Here is an 18,118-nt window from a genome sequence, read left to right on the forward strand (position 1 = left end):
ACTGGGCAGCGAAGAAAAGAAAGAAAGAAAAAAAAAAAAAAGATGTTTTTCTACAGTAGTTGATGTTCTGCAACTGTCCAATTCCTCCTTGCTGAGAGGAGAGCAGAAAAGTTGCTTCTGTTTTTCAGACCAGAGAAAGAAGCACTCAGTTGTCACAAAGAAGAGCAGCTCCAGACTCCTCCGCTCCTGGGGAGCGGTAGGTACGAGCACAGCTCCATCCTGCCATCTCCTGCCACACTGGCTAACTGCAGCATAATCCAGACAGGCACATCTCAAATGTATTTGGAAGGAAAAGACACAGACATGCTTTTCTAACCAGCTACGGATCTAGTTACATAGAACAGTTTCTTATTACAATTATTTGCTGTTTTGAATGCCCTCCTTCAAAGCTGAAAGATACTGTGCTCCCCAGCAGCCCAAACATCCCAATATGTCATTGCATACTCTCATTCTGAGCAGGCTGTGGACTCCAGCCTTAAATCTACCAAAGGATGCTGTGAAACTCGCTCATTTGGATGAGAAAACCAAGAAAGCCAGAGCATAGTGATCTGTAGCAGCACAACAACTAGGAGGCAGATGAGAAAGGATGCCTGAGCCCTGGAGCACTGGTGGCATGCTTCATTGAGTAAGAGGCTATTAGAGAGATTGTATGCTTCTTAAAAGGCCATGAGGTTTTATGGTCTACAACAGCCATGCAAAAAGTGCAGAGAAGTCACGTTTTTATAGCCCCATCAATTTCTCCCGACTTCCCTGCTGGATGTTTTTTGGAACACTGATTAAAGAGATCCTAATTTCACATGAAAAAGAAAGAGGAGAAGTAGCAGCCTGCCTGATCCCATCCACACTTCAGACTGTGCAGGGCAGGCTTTTAGGGTGCCCATACAGACAATTCTTCCTATTTTAACAAGCCTCGAATTTTGCCTCAGAATTCACTTCCTAGCTCTAGCTTTTGGCCAGAACAAGAAGGGCACACACCTCTCCAGAACCTACAGCCAGCCTTGGTGGCCTTGTATTGCTTGAGGTCTTTCAAACAGTGGGACAAGAAGAGGCCTTATAACAGATATGCTCTGGGAGCCCCTTCAACTGGACGTAACCCTTTTAGATCCCCTCTCACTTAGTTCTGCATCATGCTCCTCTCCCCTGTGTGGCAGCTGCCAAATATAAAAATGCCACTGAAACAAGTGACAAGGAACATCCCCAGAGACCTGAGGGAGAGGCAGAAGACGGATTGCTCCCTTCAGTCAGTGGTTCAAGAGGACCAATGATGCCAGGCTGGGAAGCCAACTCTCCTGTTGCCTAAGGAAAAAAAAAAACACCTGTGCAAAGGTATCCCAAACAGCGTTCAGCTCTATCAAAGGGCGACTCTATTCCTGAGCAGGTTTTTCATTCTGCTTTCTAGTGCTAGGATCCCTTCCCTGCCTCCCTCCTCAAGAGGAGTAATACTTATGAGTTAAAACAGGCTCCTTGGGAAGGCTCCTCCCCTTAATACAACAAAGGGCATACAGTAAATGGAAAACTAAGAAAAGATTTGGCCTACAGCAGAAAGCTACCTTAGCACGGGCATCTGGGAAAGGAAAAAAATCAGAAAAAGGTTTTGGCACACTGATGTCAAGGCCCTGAGACTGCTCCTTAAAAGGAAATTCCTTATTTCTCACTTCCTCGATGTTTCCCTATCTGAGCTTTTGCTGGGCAGCTTAACCCACTGGCATTTGCTTAGGACAAATGAAACCACCTCACTCCAGACAGCTGAGTCTCCTCCTTCCTGCCAAACACTGAATTTTCCTACCTTTGCATAGGAAAAGATATTTAAGAAGTACTTGTTTTCCTCCCTTAGGGGAAGCCACCATTCTTCTAAAGGCTTAAGCAATGATTACACAGCCATCACCACTGTAAGCAGAGGGCATATGTCATTAAGAAAAAAAGGTGCTGCTCAATAACTTACTTTAGCAACCTGGCAGCCTGGTGAACCCACAGCTCCTGAGCAGCAGCTGTAATGAGTTTCCCATCCACCTGGCACTGAAAGAGCAAGAGATAAGAGTCAAATAGAAGAGTCCTGTTAACAAGAGACCTAAACTTTAGCTCTCACATGCAAAGATATCGTGGATGAGCACAGCAACAATAATGTGGCAAACAAAGGGGAAAAATAAATATGGATTCGCACGCAGCAATCTGAAGAGTTTAAGTCTTTCATACTCAGCCGGACAAACTCCAGAAGCCACCTGGATGCTCTGATGGAAAACCAAAGCAGAGCTCAAACTTGGTTAGTGTCTTGCTGCAAATGAATTCAACCAAGCCCAGTAAACTCTCCTGGGCAGTGACAGACGGCTAGTGCTCCCAAGTCAGCCTCCTCAAAAGACTGATTTTTTTCAAAAGGCACAGGAAGGTTTGTTTTTTCTTTTACTTTTTTTAAACTGAAAGATGAACAACCTCTGCTCCAGCCCGTGTCACATTTTCAGGACCGTACCACTACTTCCCAGCAGCTCTTTGCAAGGCAATTTCAGCAGCAGCAGGGCCACCCAGTGACAAAATTAGGAACTGTCATAACCTGTGAGCGTGACAAGCCCCAAAAGCCACAAAATGTTCCACAGCAACTCAAACCCGAGGTAGACTCTGTGTTCAGAGCTAGAGCACAGTTAGCATGTGACTAAGCCCTCTTTGAAGAGATATACCTCTCTGCTTGCGTAGCCTTCCCCAGTGATGGACGCACTCCTCTTTGCGAATGCAGTTTCCAGAGGCTGAGACCACGTACTCAGTGCCACAGCGACAACAAATCCTGCAGGAGGCTTTAAGAGAAGAGAGAAGCAAGAGTCAGGTCACTAGAAATCCTTCCCCTGTGTCCTGGTTTCGGCTGGGATAGAGTTAATTTTCTTCCTAGTAGCTGGGATAGTGCTGTGGTTTTGAATTAGTATGAGAACAATATTGATAACGCACTGATGTTTTAGTTGTTGCTAAGTACTGGTCACACTGGTCAAGGACTTTTCAGCTTCCCATGCTCTGCCGGGCGCACAAGAAGCTGGGAGGGGGCACAGCCAAGAGGGTTGGTCCAAACTGACCAAAGGGCTATTCCATACCATATGTCGTCATGGTCATTGTATAAACTGGGGGGAGTTGGCCGGGCAGTAGCGACTGCTGCTCGGGGACTGGCTGGGCGTTGGTCAGCGGTTGTATCACTTCTTTTTTCCCAGGTTTTGTTCCTCTCTCACTCTCTTGTTGTTTTCCTTTTCATTCCCCCCTCCCCCCCCAATTATTAAACTGTTCTTATCTCAACCCACAAATTTTCTTACTTTTGCTCTTCTGATTCTCTCCCCCATCCCATCGAGGGGGGAGGGGGAGCGAGCAGCTGTGTGGTGCTTAATTGCCAGCTGGGGCTAAACCACAACAACCTGTTAAACTTGGCCAAAGCACAAGAAAATCAGAATCACTCAAGCCCCAAACACCAGTGAAACAACTTTTCCTGTTAAAAAGGATTCCAAATGTTGTTTCAAACTCCCATAAAGACATAGCAATCCCTCTGAAAATGCAGTCCTGTAGCATTTGCCCCCCAAACACTTCTCAGTGGCAAACATAAGACTCCCTAGTGTTTTTGGTGCGCAACATCAGCTCCAACACAGTTCACATCAACATTTGCTGCCTTGTTTCTCCATCCACAGCAAATTACGTTGTACTCTAACACAGTTATTTTAAGAAACAGGATAAATCACAGCAAATTATATTGTACTCTAACACAGTTATTTTAAGAAACAGGATAAATAAGTCATTCTTTGGACATCAGAGCTAATGAAGCCTGGTTTCCAGGGGATCTGTGCCTTGTCACTTCTAAATGACATTCGAGTTCTTCCTCGGCACAGCTTTTCTGTAAGGATTCTCCAGCATCTAAAAACGGAAATGCTTACAGCACAGCCTGCCCCACCGAGGGGGCAGTTACGGACTTCTTCCTCCTGTCACCTGTGCTTGTACTGCTTACAATTCAGAGAAGGGAGATGCAAAAAGCCAGAGTAAAGAAGTTGACTGTCATGCTTCTGATGTCCATGCAATCCCCTCAGTTCTAGTGTGAGCATTTAAGCTGCTAGCAGATTCCCAGCTCTGCATAACACCAGTCTAGACCATTTTTGTCCACTGACCATGGTTGCAGCATTAACAGACTAGCAATAGCTTAGTCAAATAAGAACAAATTCAAAGATCCTGCAACATCTGCAGGAAACTACTGAAACAGAACCAGGAACATGATCTCAGAATCTTATAAAGCAGCTGGCTGGTTAACTGAAAAAAAGGGCTCTAACAAATATAGTACCTGACAGTGTTAATGCAAGAGAGCTTTCGTACAGGTTGCTTCAGCAACCGCAGGACAAATGTAGACACAAGGTGTTAACACGGATGAGCACTTAACACACTTTAGCAAGGTCTCTCCAAAGAGATGCTCAGAGGAGTGTGGCAAGGAACCTCAAAGTATATCCTAAGTATGTGTTTTATCCCTGCTGCATCACAGCCTGCTCTAATCAGCATTTGAGAAGCATAAATCCTGCTACAGGAGTTCAGAAAATTCAGACAGAAGAGGAGCCCACCCTGTCCTGAGGAAACCTGGGGGATCATTTTGTCCAGTTGCAAAAAGGGCTGTTGGGAACTACTTGGCCCAGTGCTGTCAAGAGATCAAGCAGAAAACCGTGCAATCCAAACCAGCAAGGCATGACCCACCGCAAAACCAGCCTGGCCCAGCGTTGGTCCATATCACACCATAACAGCAGTTCATATGCAGAGACACAAAAAAATCCTTCCCCTGGAAGAGGGGAGCATCATCAGATGCTAAACAGGAGCCTCTCTCCAACCAATTCCCTTGCAACAGCAGCAGGCAGCCTCCAGGTTACTGCAATGAAGTTGGAGTCAAAACCTGCACTGAGTGAAGAAGCGCAAAACATGTGCGCGCACAGGGGGTGGCCGAAGGCGGTTTGCCCAGGGAGGCAATCTGACCCATTCATATTCGTTGGCAGCAATTAGAAACCTCACTCAGCCCCACAGCCCCACAAACTATAAACCTTGTGTCAAAAATAACATTCTTGTGACACGCAAGCTGAAGAAACTCGTCCTCTAGAAAGGCAGCAGACTTCTGCAGCCACACTCCTCTCCTCCGCAACTGGCTGGCCTGCAGAGACAGAGGTCACGGCCAAGGAGACACATCACAACAGGAGAAAATGGCTCCACGCTGAGACCAAGAACATCCTTATGCAAAAAGACCATTTGCAAGCAGGACAGGCATCTCCAGTTGTACTGTATCTAGCAAACCTTGCAAAATGAAAGAGCCAGCAAAGCTTACAGTCAATCGTTTTCTTCTCCTCTGCAGTGAAGAGGACAGCACGGCCGGGCTTCTCTGGGTGAGGCATTGGGTAACCATTTTCCTTTAGCTGCTCCTCGGTCATGAGATACTCCTTTAGTCGCCGGTACAAGGCAGCTCCTGCACACAAAGATGATGCTGAAGCCAGATCACTTAAGCAGGGACTGCTTCTCTTACTGTTTTTTGCTTTATCAGGCCTCCTGCGAGGGACTCCCACTATTTTAAACTTGCTTCCACTGCCTTTGTTCAGGATTGACAGAGAAATAGGCGCCAGGGCAGTGTTTTTAAAAATCTGGTCATTGGTGCACGAGCTGATTTTTAACCTCTTCAACAACCAGCATTAAGTCTGGAAAACACAGCTGAAAGAATTCCTCCAAAGGGGCCATCTTCAGGCCTTTTTGTTACCAATGTGAGACTTCTCCCATTTTAACATTTTAAATGCTTTAACTGATAATTTGTAACACAGCCCAAAGAATACCCCTCAAAGGCCACCCACAGCTAGCTAAAAAATTCATTATCAGAAGCTTTCTTCCTGCTGTTGATTTCAGGCTGCTCATTTCATTTCACAGAATAATTATAACTTCTTGCACTCTGCTCAATATCTCTTCTTTTGCTGCTACGTTAAACCCCTCCAATATTGCTGTGTACCCTTTGATGTTGCTTAGCTGAGCTATACAGGCCCTTTTAAGCTTTCTCCATGTCAATTCCTTCTGCTCCGTGGCCTCCCTGTCTCTTCTCTGATCTCCTCAACAATTTGCCTACATCTCTTGGCAACCAAAATACCCATAACTGATTTGAGCCAACATGAATAATGCTTGTGGCACAATCCTTTGGCTACAATATGACCTTACTATGACATTCGTAAACGTGAAAATGAGCCCTGCAGAGCAGATGGAGATATTTGTAACTTTGCCTTTTAATCTGACAGGCACATTGTAAAGTACTGCTTCAGGGCAAGAAAGTTAAAGTAAAATCCAGACAGAAAAAAAAGCCCAAAAGTCAGTAATACCCAAAACACAAGAGGCAGCTCTGAACAGTTACTGATGCTACATCAAAGCCACGCGGACTACATCAGTGAACTCGCAGCCCAAAGCGGGGAAGTAAGGCAGACGCTGATGAGAGCGACGTACCGTTCACCGAGCAACTCTGCAGCACTGTACTGCAGTTGGGTAATAATTCATAACACCGGCCCACAGATAAATCGCAGCACTTCATGCATCAGCAAGATCCTGCTCTCCCCAGTCACAGCGTTATACCTCCAGCTAAAATTTACAGGTTACAGCCTCGCAGGAGCAGGGTCTTACCTGTTAAATCCTCTGCTCTCAAGCTCCCTGACCGGTTTAGAGTAAAGCTTGTCTTAGCAGCAAGCTTCCCTCCCAGCACAGCTTCATGGGACACCACTTTCTTGTTACTTGTCTCTGCAGCGAGAAGAGGGAAGAAGCAAAACAGGACAGAGATCAGGTACCCAGCTGAGTAAGAGTAAGTGACTTCAGTCCTAGAGTTTGGGGCACTACACATCGGCAAAAGGAGGACCGCATTTATCCTCTTGAATTTTTACTCTGCTCCAGAAATTGGCACCTGTAAGGTGGTGTCCTAGCATTTTCATTCCAGCACCATGGGGAGCTTTCTGTTTGCACTGTCAGCCCACAGCAATTTATTTTTTTTTTAAGGGCAGCAAGGACATTTGTACAGTTCCCCTGGAAACTCTGGTAGCTCTACCTGCTTACTCTGCACAGCAAGCCCTCCTCCTGCCCAAAAGCAAGAGAGGACTAAGCACAGAAGCAACTCGACCCGGTCATGTGCTGCGTGGTGGCATCACCCACCCATAGCGAGCAGCTTTGTTGTTAGGTCTCTGCAGACCAGACTCCCACACTGAATCTTTCAACTTCCTTTAGAAAGGAGCTTCAGAGCTCTAGAATATGCTCAGCACATCAGATAATGGCAGATAGGTGCTTTTTACTAATCATTAACTGGCAGCCCTCTCCTAAAGGCCAGCCTCCCAAGTTCAGCCGCTCTGACTAATGGCCATGAAGGTAATGAAGACAGAGGGGAGAAAAGGGAAGAGACCAGGAAAAAAAAATTCACAAGAACAGCACAAATTGATTGTTTAATGTACCCTCTCGAGAGCCAATAATGAAATGTCTTAACCCTCTTCGTTTCTCTCTTGAAGCTTAATGTGTGTAACAGATTTCTGCGGTGATGGACGAGTCTATCACTTTGAAGGCATCATGTGAAAGTTACTCCATTAGCGGGGCTTTTCATTTTAAAGAACTTGTGCTAAAAAAAAAAAATCCATGTGGCATTATCTCCATTTAGGTTCAGACAGCCAACAAAGCATTGCAGGACTTGCCTCTTGAAGGCCCATTAAAGCTTGCCAGACTATAAAAAGCTAACTGGAGTTGTTTGCCTTTCAGCATAATGCTTCTGAGAAATGGGTCTGTCTTTTCAACAAGTTTCTCTCCATGGCTTCTAATCCAAGCAGGGATTGTTAAGCTGCTCCGATTATTAAACCACAAACGTGGTACGTACTGTTCGTACTGGACGGGGAATTGGGCACTAGGCTTCGGAGCTTCTTTAAGGTGTTCACTGCCACATTCAGGTAGATGTTGCGACTGGTGCTACGTTCATAAGCCACCTTCTCTTCTGACAGAGCCTGCAAACAATGCAATTCATTACTACATACTCTCTTTCCACTACTGCTTTTGGAGAAAAGAAACGTTTGGCTCTTAAAATACAGAATCCAAGTATGATAGCAAAAAAAATTGCCTGGCAAGGAATCGAGTAATAAAGTGGAACATGGCACAAATATATACTGGTTCTGGGGCCTGCTTAGGCGAGTAAGAGAAAAAAAAAAAACTGCATTTTAAACAAAGTGCTGGAAGAAGCATTTTCATGTGAAACCTCCCCTGACAGATTAACAAAAGAGTTCTAGAACTGCCTGGGAAAAGCTGTTTTCCCCACTTCAGTGGCAGTGCAAGAAGTCTGGCAAACGGTCACTCCTTGGATGCAACAGGAACATTCCCCCTAGGGAGCTGTGAAGGTGAAATCCCACAAAAGAAATCCTCGTGGCATCTGCTTTGGTTACAAAACACACCACACAATGTCCCATACTTACCCAACTAACATTAATGGCCAAAGTTTTCCAATAAAACGCATTATTTTCTCAACTCTGCTTTTGGAAATCCTACTATATTATTCCCTACTGCTATAAGGCTCTTTAAAAGCCTCGCAGTTCATAAGCAGCAAGTTTTACCAATTATATCTCTCTCAAACACTTAGCTCTGCTGAACACTTAGATTCCAGGAGGTGTTTGCTGCTGTACCAGAGCAAAAGGCCTTTTTGTCCAGCTTGACCATAATGCACTTTCCCCTACACCTCTCTTCTGGGGTTATTAAAAAGATTGTGCCTGCTTTCCGAATGAAGGGAAAGATGGGATTTCCTACTGGAAATCCCCACTGGAATTACACTTTCTGTTGTCCAGTCTGGAATTATGTAATGCCAGTCTCCTCTACAGAATTATATGTGGACAGGAGAGTTTTTCTGGGTTTGCTGCAATTTTAGAAGGTCTTAGCTAAGGCAGAGGATGTTATTCTCTGCTGCAGACTTTATTCATAAGAAGCAAGCATCAGTACAGACCTTGTCAAATGCTTCCTGGGAGGAGGAGCAGAATTTCAGGCACTCATCAATGAAGAGATTGAGATATCTTTGACGAATGTTTGTTGGGACTTTAGCACCAAATTCTGTGGGAATAACAGGCCTCTGTAAGCTGGTGCTCTAGAGATGAGACAGAGGGAGAAAAAGGCTATTCAGGGTTTAAGAAGTATGTTGCTTTGAGACTCTCACATTTCCTGCTATGTTATTAATAGTGGCATGACTTCCTTTCTGAAAATCTGCCCAAAGCTAAACATAACATGCATCATTTTTGGTACTAAAAACACCACTTGAAGCTTTTGTGCCACCTTCAGTATTTGAACTACTTCAAAAAACAACCATGTTTCATTATGCAACTCATCCAGCAGCCAAGGACTCCCAGTGGCATTAGTCACAACACTACATTTACACATACAAGCATTCCAGACCACGAAGATGATGACATTTACATGAAGAGATTCAAGATTAGCAAGGTACCAAGCACCACGCTTGGACTTGGAGATGTGAACACATGACACCAGTTATGTGCACGACAGACATGGTTTTCTTTTCAGTGCTCTGGCTGTGAAGAGAGAATGGGAGGCCCACTCCTGCCAGGCTGGCAGCCAGCTAAATCATGACACTTTCTGTGGGATTCCTGTAACTTCACTGCATTGAGGTTTTTTCTTCCTTTTTTAATGCCCATCATGATGGTCCCAACAGGATTTCCCCCTTAAACTGAATGACATCTTCATGCATAAAAAAATGCATGTTGGACCAAGTTACAACCTACCACTGCAGTTGCCATTTAACACCAGTTTATGCACCAAATCAACACAATTTGCCTCTTTTTTGGAGAAGAAACCAAATGTTCACCTCTAAAGCACCCAACTGTTTTGTCAGTCTTTCTCCATCCCCCCCAAGAGATATCCATAAACCAAACCATCTGCTGCAATCTGTAATAAAAAGAGCTCTAGAGAAGATATGAGCATGTTCAAGGGGGAGCAACTGGTCCTATCTCAATGGGAAGAGTGCTCAGTTTCCTCACGAGACTTCCACTTTGATGCCCTGTCCAAGGGGATTTGGTCCTTTTCATTACATATATATATTTTCTCAACATCTAATACGATACCCTTAAGCACCTCTGTTACACTGGTAAATATTTTACCCTTTCAGTTGTTTCTTTTATTTTTAATCAGCTTCAAGTTATATGTTACTATTGTGGCTTTTTGGGTGGGGAAGAAAGAAAATGACTTTTCACTCCTACAGAAATAATCAGAGTATGTTATGATATATCCTGACACAAGATATCATCAATAAAGACATCTTTAATCCTGGCACTAACCATACTCCTTGCCATGCACTCCAGCAAACAGCTTCTTATGCCATCCACATGCTGCTACATGAGGAACTCTGTTCTGTCTCAGCAAGTAACATGTTCCCCAGTGCTCATGAGGAAAGGAGGGACTTCTTTGCTAAGGAACCCGTAGCAAAAGTACCCAAAGGCTGGGCAGGTACCCCGGGGCGGGGGGAACAGAGAGTTTCTTCCCCAAATGCTAACAGCAGCATGAAGTTTAAATGATCACATTTTAACTATATAGGTCACTGTGGGACATTATTCATAACCACCTTCCTCAGGATGGCCCACAAAGCCCAGGAAGGGCATTAATCCAGCCATGCCTTTTGAACATGAGAGGCTCCAAGTCCCTCACACAAACAGCTACGCACCTAGCCAGACAGCACAACGGAAGACTCAAACTGAAGATGAGCGATCAATATTCAAAGAGATCAGAGCAGCACTTAAGTATTTCTATCTTTTTAAGCTCCTACCCCTCAAGTGCTTAATTTTTTATACAATGCTATCGAGGAAAACCACAGGAAGAAACAAACCCATTTAATCAACCTAATCAAAACACCGCTCTTCAGAGCGTGCTAAGTTTGGAGCAGCATGGTTAAACATACCACCCTCAATGGGGAACGACCAGAAAGATTTCAAATTTCTCTTACCTGTAAGGAGGGAACATGCGCTATCCTTTTCGGTACGATGGTGCTGGTGGTCTTTGAAGCCATCCCAGCTAAGGTGCAAGCCTTCAGAGAAAGGGTGGGTGCTTCAGAGTCATTGGAAGGTGTGACACTCCTGCCAGCAACAGTCGTCTTACTACTCACGAGGCCTGCAAGAAACAGAAAACATATTGAGGTAGAAATCCTACCACTGGGCTTCAAGTTGCCAGAATGAACTTACTATAAAAGGCCCATGCTGCAAACTGTGATTTTTTCGAATGGAAGCCTCCGAAGGGATACAAATTGGGTAATTTTACCACCTTCCAGGCAAGGATGAAGGAACCTTCTGCCAGGAAACGTGCCTCATTTCTGTTTGGTTTTGGGGTAACTGAGTCAGCAGAGTTTAAAGAGGTAACCCTGTCAGCTACAATGCACTAACTGCCCATCACGTCAGCTCTGAGTCCTTCCAACTACAAAGGGATATCAATGAACATTAATTAGTACTTCCCTCCTTTTCGTGCCAGCTCTGAAGGCCTGAATGGAAGAGCGAACAAGGAGCAAACATACTCCAAGGAAGAAACAGAAAAAGAACACGCTGAAGTGAGGGAGGCTGGGTGAGACAGACAGGGGAACGGGGCTGTACGTCTCATCTGTTGCTTTTCAGAACAGGATGGAATTTCTCAGAGGAAAGACCTTCCACTGGTCACTGTCATTCAAGATCCTATGCTGCACATCTCCTGATAGTTTCACATCCGCTTGGCAGAAGTTTAAACAGAAGGCAGTGTCTTTTAACAGAGGGGAGGACAGGACAGCGATCACAAATAACGCTGCTGGCTTACTTTGTTTGGCTGCTGCAGAAAGGGCTACATTTGGCACATGAGCAATCCTCTTCTTTTCTCCTGGCAAAGAAAGAGAGGCCTTTTGAACGGCCACAGCCAGCTGTGCCGCCTGCTGCTGAGCCAGCTGGATCCTCTGGTAACAGACCTCCTGAGCGGTGGGGGGACGGTACGGCCGGATTACAGGCTTGCTCGGGACCTCTGCCTGCACAGACAAAAAGTTTTAGAGCCAGCATGCTTGCCTGCTCAATCCCCAACCTCTGGCTTCCTTTCACCCAAGAAAGGTCTCTTTTCCTCAACCCCAACCTGTTAGCAAATACAGGTTTTTGAGAGGAGAAGATCCCAACCATCTTCCAGAACAAAATATTTAGTGTCACTCACTAAAAAACGTGACATTAATGATTCACCCTCAGGGAAGGCCTTCCAGCTCTCTGGCATGTTCCTAAACTGGTAGGTGGTATTTGAACTGCTTGTTTAATGGCATGATGTTCCCCATCACTGTGCCTAACGCACTTCTGGACTCTGTCAATAGTCTCAGCTCTACAGCCTTGCACTAGAAGATGAATCTAGCCCCGCACTGCCCACTGCATGCTTCTTTAGTTTATATTGCAGTGAAAGAGTGACCAACTATTCTCCATTCCCCTTTGCTACACGATGCTGAGTTTTCCAGCTCTCTCCCTCTCTGTCTTTCCCATGCTGAAGAACCAGTGCCATCTACGCTTGCATTACAGCAGCTCCCCACCTCTCAGCAGCCTTGTTTCAGGCCTCTAGTTCCTGTAACTACTTAAAAGTCTCACATATATGTATTTATGGGATTAGAGCATTACATAAACTGAGCTCTGAATTTTAAACAGGCTCTGCCCCTGCCTACTTCTGGAGGCATTTCACTGCTTCAGCCGTTACTAGCACAAACAAGTTACACATGCATTTTCTTTGATGTCCAAATTTAGGTTGCAGGAAAGGTGCCAGAAATTATGTCAGCAAACAGAGAAGTTTTCTAGCAGCAGAAGTACAAGAGAAGCAGCAGTAGTACAAACTTCTCCACACTATTTAATAACCTTTGAAATCTGAGAAACAGGCCTTCCCTCCTGAAATTTCTTCAGAGAAGGGTGCGCTCGCACAGCCCATGTGTAACACAGCATTTCTGAGACTGCAAATTGGGGGCAAGCTGGCACCTCCTGCATTCCTGGTCTCTGATGCTGACACCGGCTTCTGGATACCAAACTGAGTGCAGTCAGCCATTAAATTATAATTACAGACTTCCAAGCAGGGCAGGACACTCATTTTCTGCCTCACCTTCAATTCCTTTGGCCCACCATTTCCCCTGGCAACTAAACTAGAACTCAGCTCCCTCCCCTTCTGCTTGCTCAGTCCTTGAGCTATAAATCACAAGCAAGACTGAGCAAATATTCAACTTGGAGGGACACAGCAAAGCACGAGCCTCAACTCTGCACGTAAAAGCAGCAGTTCAGGTCTTACAGCACCTCCTGAACAGACGTGGCAGCAGCGCCGAGCTGAGATACTGCAGGGAATGCACGTCCCGGTGCATGCTCACGGCCGCTGCTGCTGAGCACACCAGATCGGCTCTGTTTGCCCATGCAATGGCTGTGCTGGGGCTCACATCTTTGGAAAGCATTTTGGGATCAGCTGTCACATTAAGAAAACGTATTTAAAGATTTGTACATGTCTAAAAGGCACCTATTTACAATAAATATTTGAGTTAATGAATTTCCAACCCATTTGCTTCAGTCTCTTATCTCATCACTTTGGAAGAAAGGGCCCTTATCAAAACACATGAACTGGCTGAAGATATGCAGTTAAATAAAATGCATTGTATTGACCTCAGGGCTTCAAATTATTAAAAGCAAAGAAACCTTTTCTAGGCAGAGAGGAAAGGAAGAACAATTAATTTGGACTACCCAGCTCAAATCAGTGCGTAAGTCTCCACTCTTATCCTGCTGGAACATAAAACTGACTAATCTGTGCCTAGCACCTGGAGGGAAACACATTAAACCCTCAGAGAAAACATGAATTAAAATCCCAGTGAGAAAGAAATAAAAAAATCAGAATGTCTTCCTTGCCTTTTTTTTTTTTTATTATTATTCTCCTCTGTATTTAAAGTATTTTCACAATTGTGAAAGAAGAGTATCAAACAAGATACTGTTGATATCTTGGCTGATTCAGAACAGATATATATAAGGTAATGGTTTTAAACATCTGACAAAATTCCTATAGCTATCTTTCAGGTCCACAAGACAAAGAAAAGTACCATCAGACACAGACTGACCTTGTGTCCAGTTAATTGTTATCTAAGTGATTGAATGAAGCTATACTGTAGAAAAATGAACATCTCAATCTATCCCAATGAGTTACAAGGTGCAAAATCCATTTACTCTTCCACAGCTTACCCTTGGACAGTTTATCAGAGTTTTGCTGCCCTTTGTAAGAGACGCCTAACCACGTTTTTCAGAAATCAGAAAGGGGAGGAAAGAAATCTGACACAGAAGGATTCCAGTGCAAACAACTCATATGCTACTGCCTGAACCTGGGACTGCATCATTTTCCAGTGTCATAACAGGACAGAAAATCCTCACTTTAAAGAATCTAAACTTTTGCTTCTAAAAGCTGCACTTACATTTCCTTGTTTGACAAGATGAGAGATCCTTCTTTTTTGGCCAGGAAACAAGGTAGTTAAATTATCTTCTGTCTTTTCTTCATTTCCTTCCTCTTTGGATATCTGGAAAACAAAAGAACAAGCTTCCAAAATTGAATAGACTTGAAGATCCTTCTCAATGAGCAGATCTGAAAAGTCTCCTTTTGGGTTAACAGCAAGTCCTTGCAGGTGGCAGGTGAGAACAACATGTGGTCAGCTGCTGAACTACTAAAACAAACCTTGTTTTGAACCCAAGAGCCACCAACGAAGCCAGCAAACAGCAGCATTACAGTTCCCACCCAAGCGCTCTCTCCACAAGCAGTGCACTAGGCAGCACTGGCATGATTCAGGACAGCCTCTACCTGCCACAAGAGACTTGAACACCCTTCTGCCAGCTGCTCACACCTCACCTTTCATGTCGTTCTTAAAATCCAGAAGGTTTGGGGGGATTTTTTTGTAAGAACTTGGGAGCTGACTCATTTCTGCCCTTGTATAATGTGCTGCCAGAGCAGGTCCTGAAAACCTGCTTGACACCAAACCACAGTTCCCCCACTACACATTTAGGGAAACATTTCTCTGCAGCTTTATCTACAGCCATATTTGCAGAAAGACTGCGGTGACAAATCCCCGGGTCACACGCTTGTATGGCCGGAAACCCAGGAGGAAGTAACAGCACCTCTCCAGCTAAAGCTACTTCTGAGCTAACATCTCAGACTTGCTGCCGGGGGGAAGAAACCACTTTAAAATCTTTGAATTTGACTTGGCTGTTCATTTATACAAAACACACTTCACAAGTTTATTTTTCAAAACTTTAGCTGCTCTCCAGTCAATCTTGCTTTCAGTTTTCCAACACAACCCCTGGCAAAGCTCTGAGCAGAGACAAGCCTTGCAATCTCTTAGAAATTCAGCGACAGAGCCGAAGGCTGGATTTGGGGATGAGCTCAGTCTCCACTTAGGTTGAGCTTGTGTTCATCACCACAAGGGCATTCTGGATGAGCACTTCATACTGAATCACTTCGCTCTCTAGGAACTCGGTAAGTCTGTTAATTCAGTTACACGCCTAAATAAACTCTCTCACAAAGCGGTGGAAAAGTACCACACTGCCCACATGTATCTTCCCTCCGGACTAGCACATTACTGAGACCAAACGACACAGGCTCCATCTACAAAATTATTCCATAAACAAAAAAATTCCCCGTGACCAATCCTACCTGCCAGGAACGCAGCAGGGAAGCAGGTACCTACTTACAGACACTCATCTCACAAAGAAGGACCCCTCCGCTGCAACGCTTGTTCCTTTCCAAAACAGGGGGAAACTAAAATTTTAGTGCAGGGATCTAAGGTAAAGCACATGCAAAGGAAATACACGTGGCTGCTGACAGCTCCATGCCAGAATTAACTGTTTGCAGTGAGTGGCAGCCCCTGGTTCAGCACTTTCTGAACTCAGTCCATTTTGAATCATCCCGTATTTGGAAAGCTCTAAATGGGTTAGTATTTCCCACTATAGATTGCGTGCCCTTATACTATTTTCACTTAAACCAGGCAATTTGAAGAAACAAAGCCAAAGCAAAGCACTCATTTCTAGCCAGGAATTACACTAAACACTGAAGAAAGCAAGCTGAATTTTAAACAAGCAAAATCAAGTAATGCTTAATAGTTCAGAAGAAAATCGTTACGCACAACTGCTTTATATAGTTTCTTCTACCAAGGCATTTCACACAAGTGTAAAAAAGGTCTTTACTTGTCAGCAACATAGACTTCTCTCAGAACAGATCAGGGACTTTATTGCAACAGAGAGTTCAGCAAAAAGCTTTAATAGTCCAGCTTCTTTTCAAAAGATGAGCTCTCCTCCCCACACTGCAGATCCCAGCGCACTTTGTCCTCCACATACAGATGGTCATGAATGGAAGAATTTTGCTCACGGCCACTTCACCCACCCAACTAACAAAAGCCTGAAAACCAGCACCGATTCCTGATGCCATTTTTAGAATAAAAGTCAACAAACAACTATACCGGGAGAAACTGGCTTTCCCCCATGCAGTCGCATGGTTCCCGCTGCACTCACCCTGCCCCTCCTTCAGATCAATAATCCCAAAGGGAATCTTGCTGTGTTTGAAGGGGTCTAAACTGGAACACACTGGAAGCCCTGATGGAGTCCCAGTACCTCCATTATGTTTTGGACACAGGACAACTGCAGCTGAAGCCACTCAGTAATTCCTTGGATAGACGCACTCAGCCTTTGGCACCCCTGTCCCCCCGCACACAGAGGGCACCTGATTTTGTCACCTTGCCCCGCTAAGCCTCCCAGGTTATCCAGCTGACTCAGCAACCCCAAAACCTCCGTATTGCAGTCAGATGTGCCAGACGGATAACACTAGAGACAGGTTTGGGGTGTTTTCTCAATGTTGCTGAATTTGTCACCTTTTTATTTTTTTAAAGCCCTTTCCAATCCAGTTCCCTGAATGCTTGCTCTGTACGCAAGCAAAATCATCCCAACCAGAAAACCTGGGCATGCTGGGTTGGACAGCAAGTCAAACAATCCTGCCCATGCACAGGCGGCCGCTCCCAGGATCGAGGGTTTGCTCTTGCTGCCCAGTCAAACTCAGATGTCAGAAGATGAAGGATGAGTTTTGTCTGCTCCTACTTCCCTGCCTCAGAGGCTGTCAGAGGATCACTGCCAGCAGCTGCTTTCTAGCCTTTTACACTTGCTCTGCTCTGTTTTAATCTTGGAAAACAAGGGTCTTGCATCCTTTGGGGACCACCTCACAGTCACTGGCAGAAGCCTTTTTATGTAAATGCTGCCTTTTTACCTCCTTATTCTGAACCCCCTTGTACCTTTTGAAGAAGTTTTACCTTCCATTTCTTATTTGCGCCACCTACAAGGTATCCAGAGATCCTCATAAAAATATCTGCAGTATGCTTTTAAAACAGGAAACAGTAATTTGGGGAGTCTCCTGCCACTACGATGCTGCAACAAGAAGGCATTGCCCAGATCGGCAAACTTGGATTAGCTTTGCAACACCCACAACATACTCTCTGAAGCCTTTTCTCCAGCCATCCAGGCCACCATGGTTCTTAGGCCAGATGTGTAGTCAATCAAATTCAGCATTATACAAGTACATACGGAATATCGGTCTGACCTAAGCACTTAGCTATGATGAGTGCTCTAAAGATAACGGAAGGCCGAGACATACGTAAAGTTGATAAGGGGGATTCATACTGGAACGTGGAACGTCTAATCAAGAATTACTGTCCCTGGGAGCAAAGCACATCCTGGAGAAATATGTAAGCTAACTCAGATGTTTTGGGACAATCTGAAACTGCTAGCAGAAGTGCAATAAGGAGCACCTTTACGCGAACTATCCTCATTATAATACTAAAAATCACACCCCTGGAGCTGGAGACCCCAGCCCAAGCAGAGACCCCTCACCTCTGAGCATAGGCAGGATATTAAAGTAGCACTGTAGCTTTAAGATTGAGACAAGAAAATGTAGATCAATAGAAAATGACTTTGCATAATTACTTATGCATATGTATAACTAGACTGAATAAATATTGCACCTGCATGAACGAGCGGGGTGCTAGCTTTGTGGACCTACCACCTAGCACCCGGTCTTGCACAAAACTTGAAATAAACTGATATCTCAGCTCTGTGTGCGTATTGGGTGTTGC

The 18,118-nt window shown here is 44.7% G+C and overlaps 1 protein-coding gene across 2 annotated transcripts in view; it reads right to left on the bottom strand.

Annotated features, from left to right (window-relative positions):
- The window catches only part of REXO1 (RNA exonuclease 1 homolog), a 42,572-nt gene that overhangs the window by 8,844 nt on the left and 15,610 nt on the right, over positions 1 to 18,118 (bottom strand). Inside the window, exons 3-11 of one of the 2 annotated variants that reach the window (XM_072845123.1) lie at positions 14,429 to 14,530; positions 11,797 to 11,998; positions 10,964 to 11,127; positions 8,963 to 9,100; positions 7,856 to 7,979; positions 6,631 to 6,744; positions 5,309 to 5,446; positions 2,670 to 2,783; positions 1,943 to 2,016 (exon numbers count right to left, since the gene is read on the bottom strand). In XM_072845123.1, the coding sequence (XP_072701224.1) occupies positions 1,943 to 2,016; positions 2,670 to 2,783; positions 5,309 to 5,446; positions 6,631 to 6,744; positions 7,856 to 7,979; positions 8,963 to 9,100; positions 10,964 to 11,127; positions 11,797 to 11,998; positions 14,429 to 14,530 (1,170 nt within the window). The remainder of the gene's footprint in view (positions 1 to 1,942; positions 2,017 to 2,669; positions 2,784 to 5,308; positions 5,447 to 6,630; positions 6,745 to 7,855; positions 7,980 to 8,962; positions 9,101 to 10,963; positions 11,128 to 11,796; positions 11,999 to 14,428; positions 14,531 to 18,118) is intronic. The other variant, XM_072845124.1, reaches the window with a different exon arrangement.

This window comes from Ciconia boyciana, chromosome 24 (genome assembly GCF_034638445.1).
Source record: "Ciconia boyciana chromosome 24, ASM3463844v1, whole genome shotgun sequence".
NCBI classification, from domain to species: Eukaryota; Metazoa; Chordata; class Aves; order Ciconiiformes; family Ciconiidae; genus Ciconia; species Ciconia boyciana.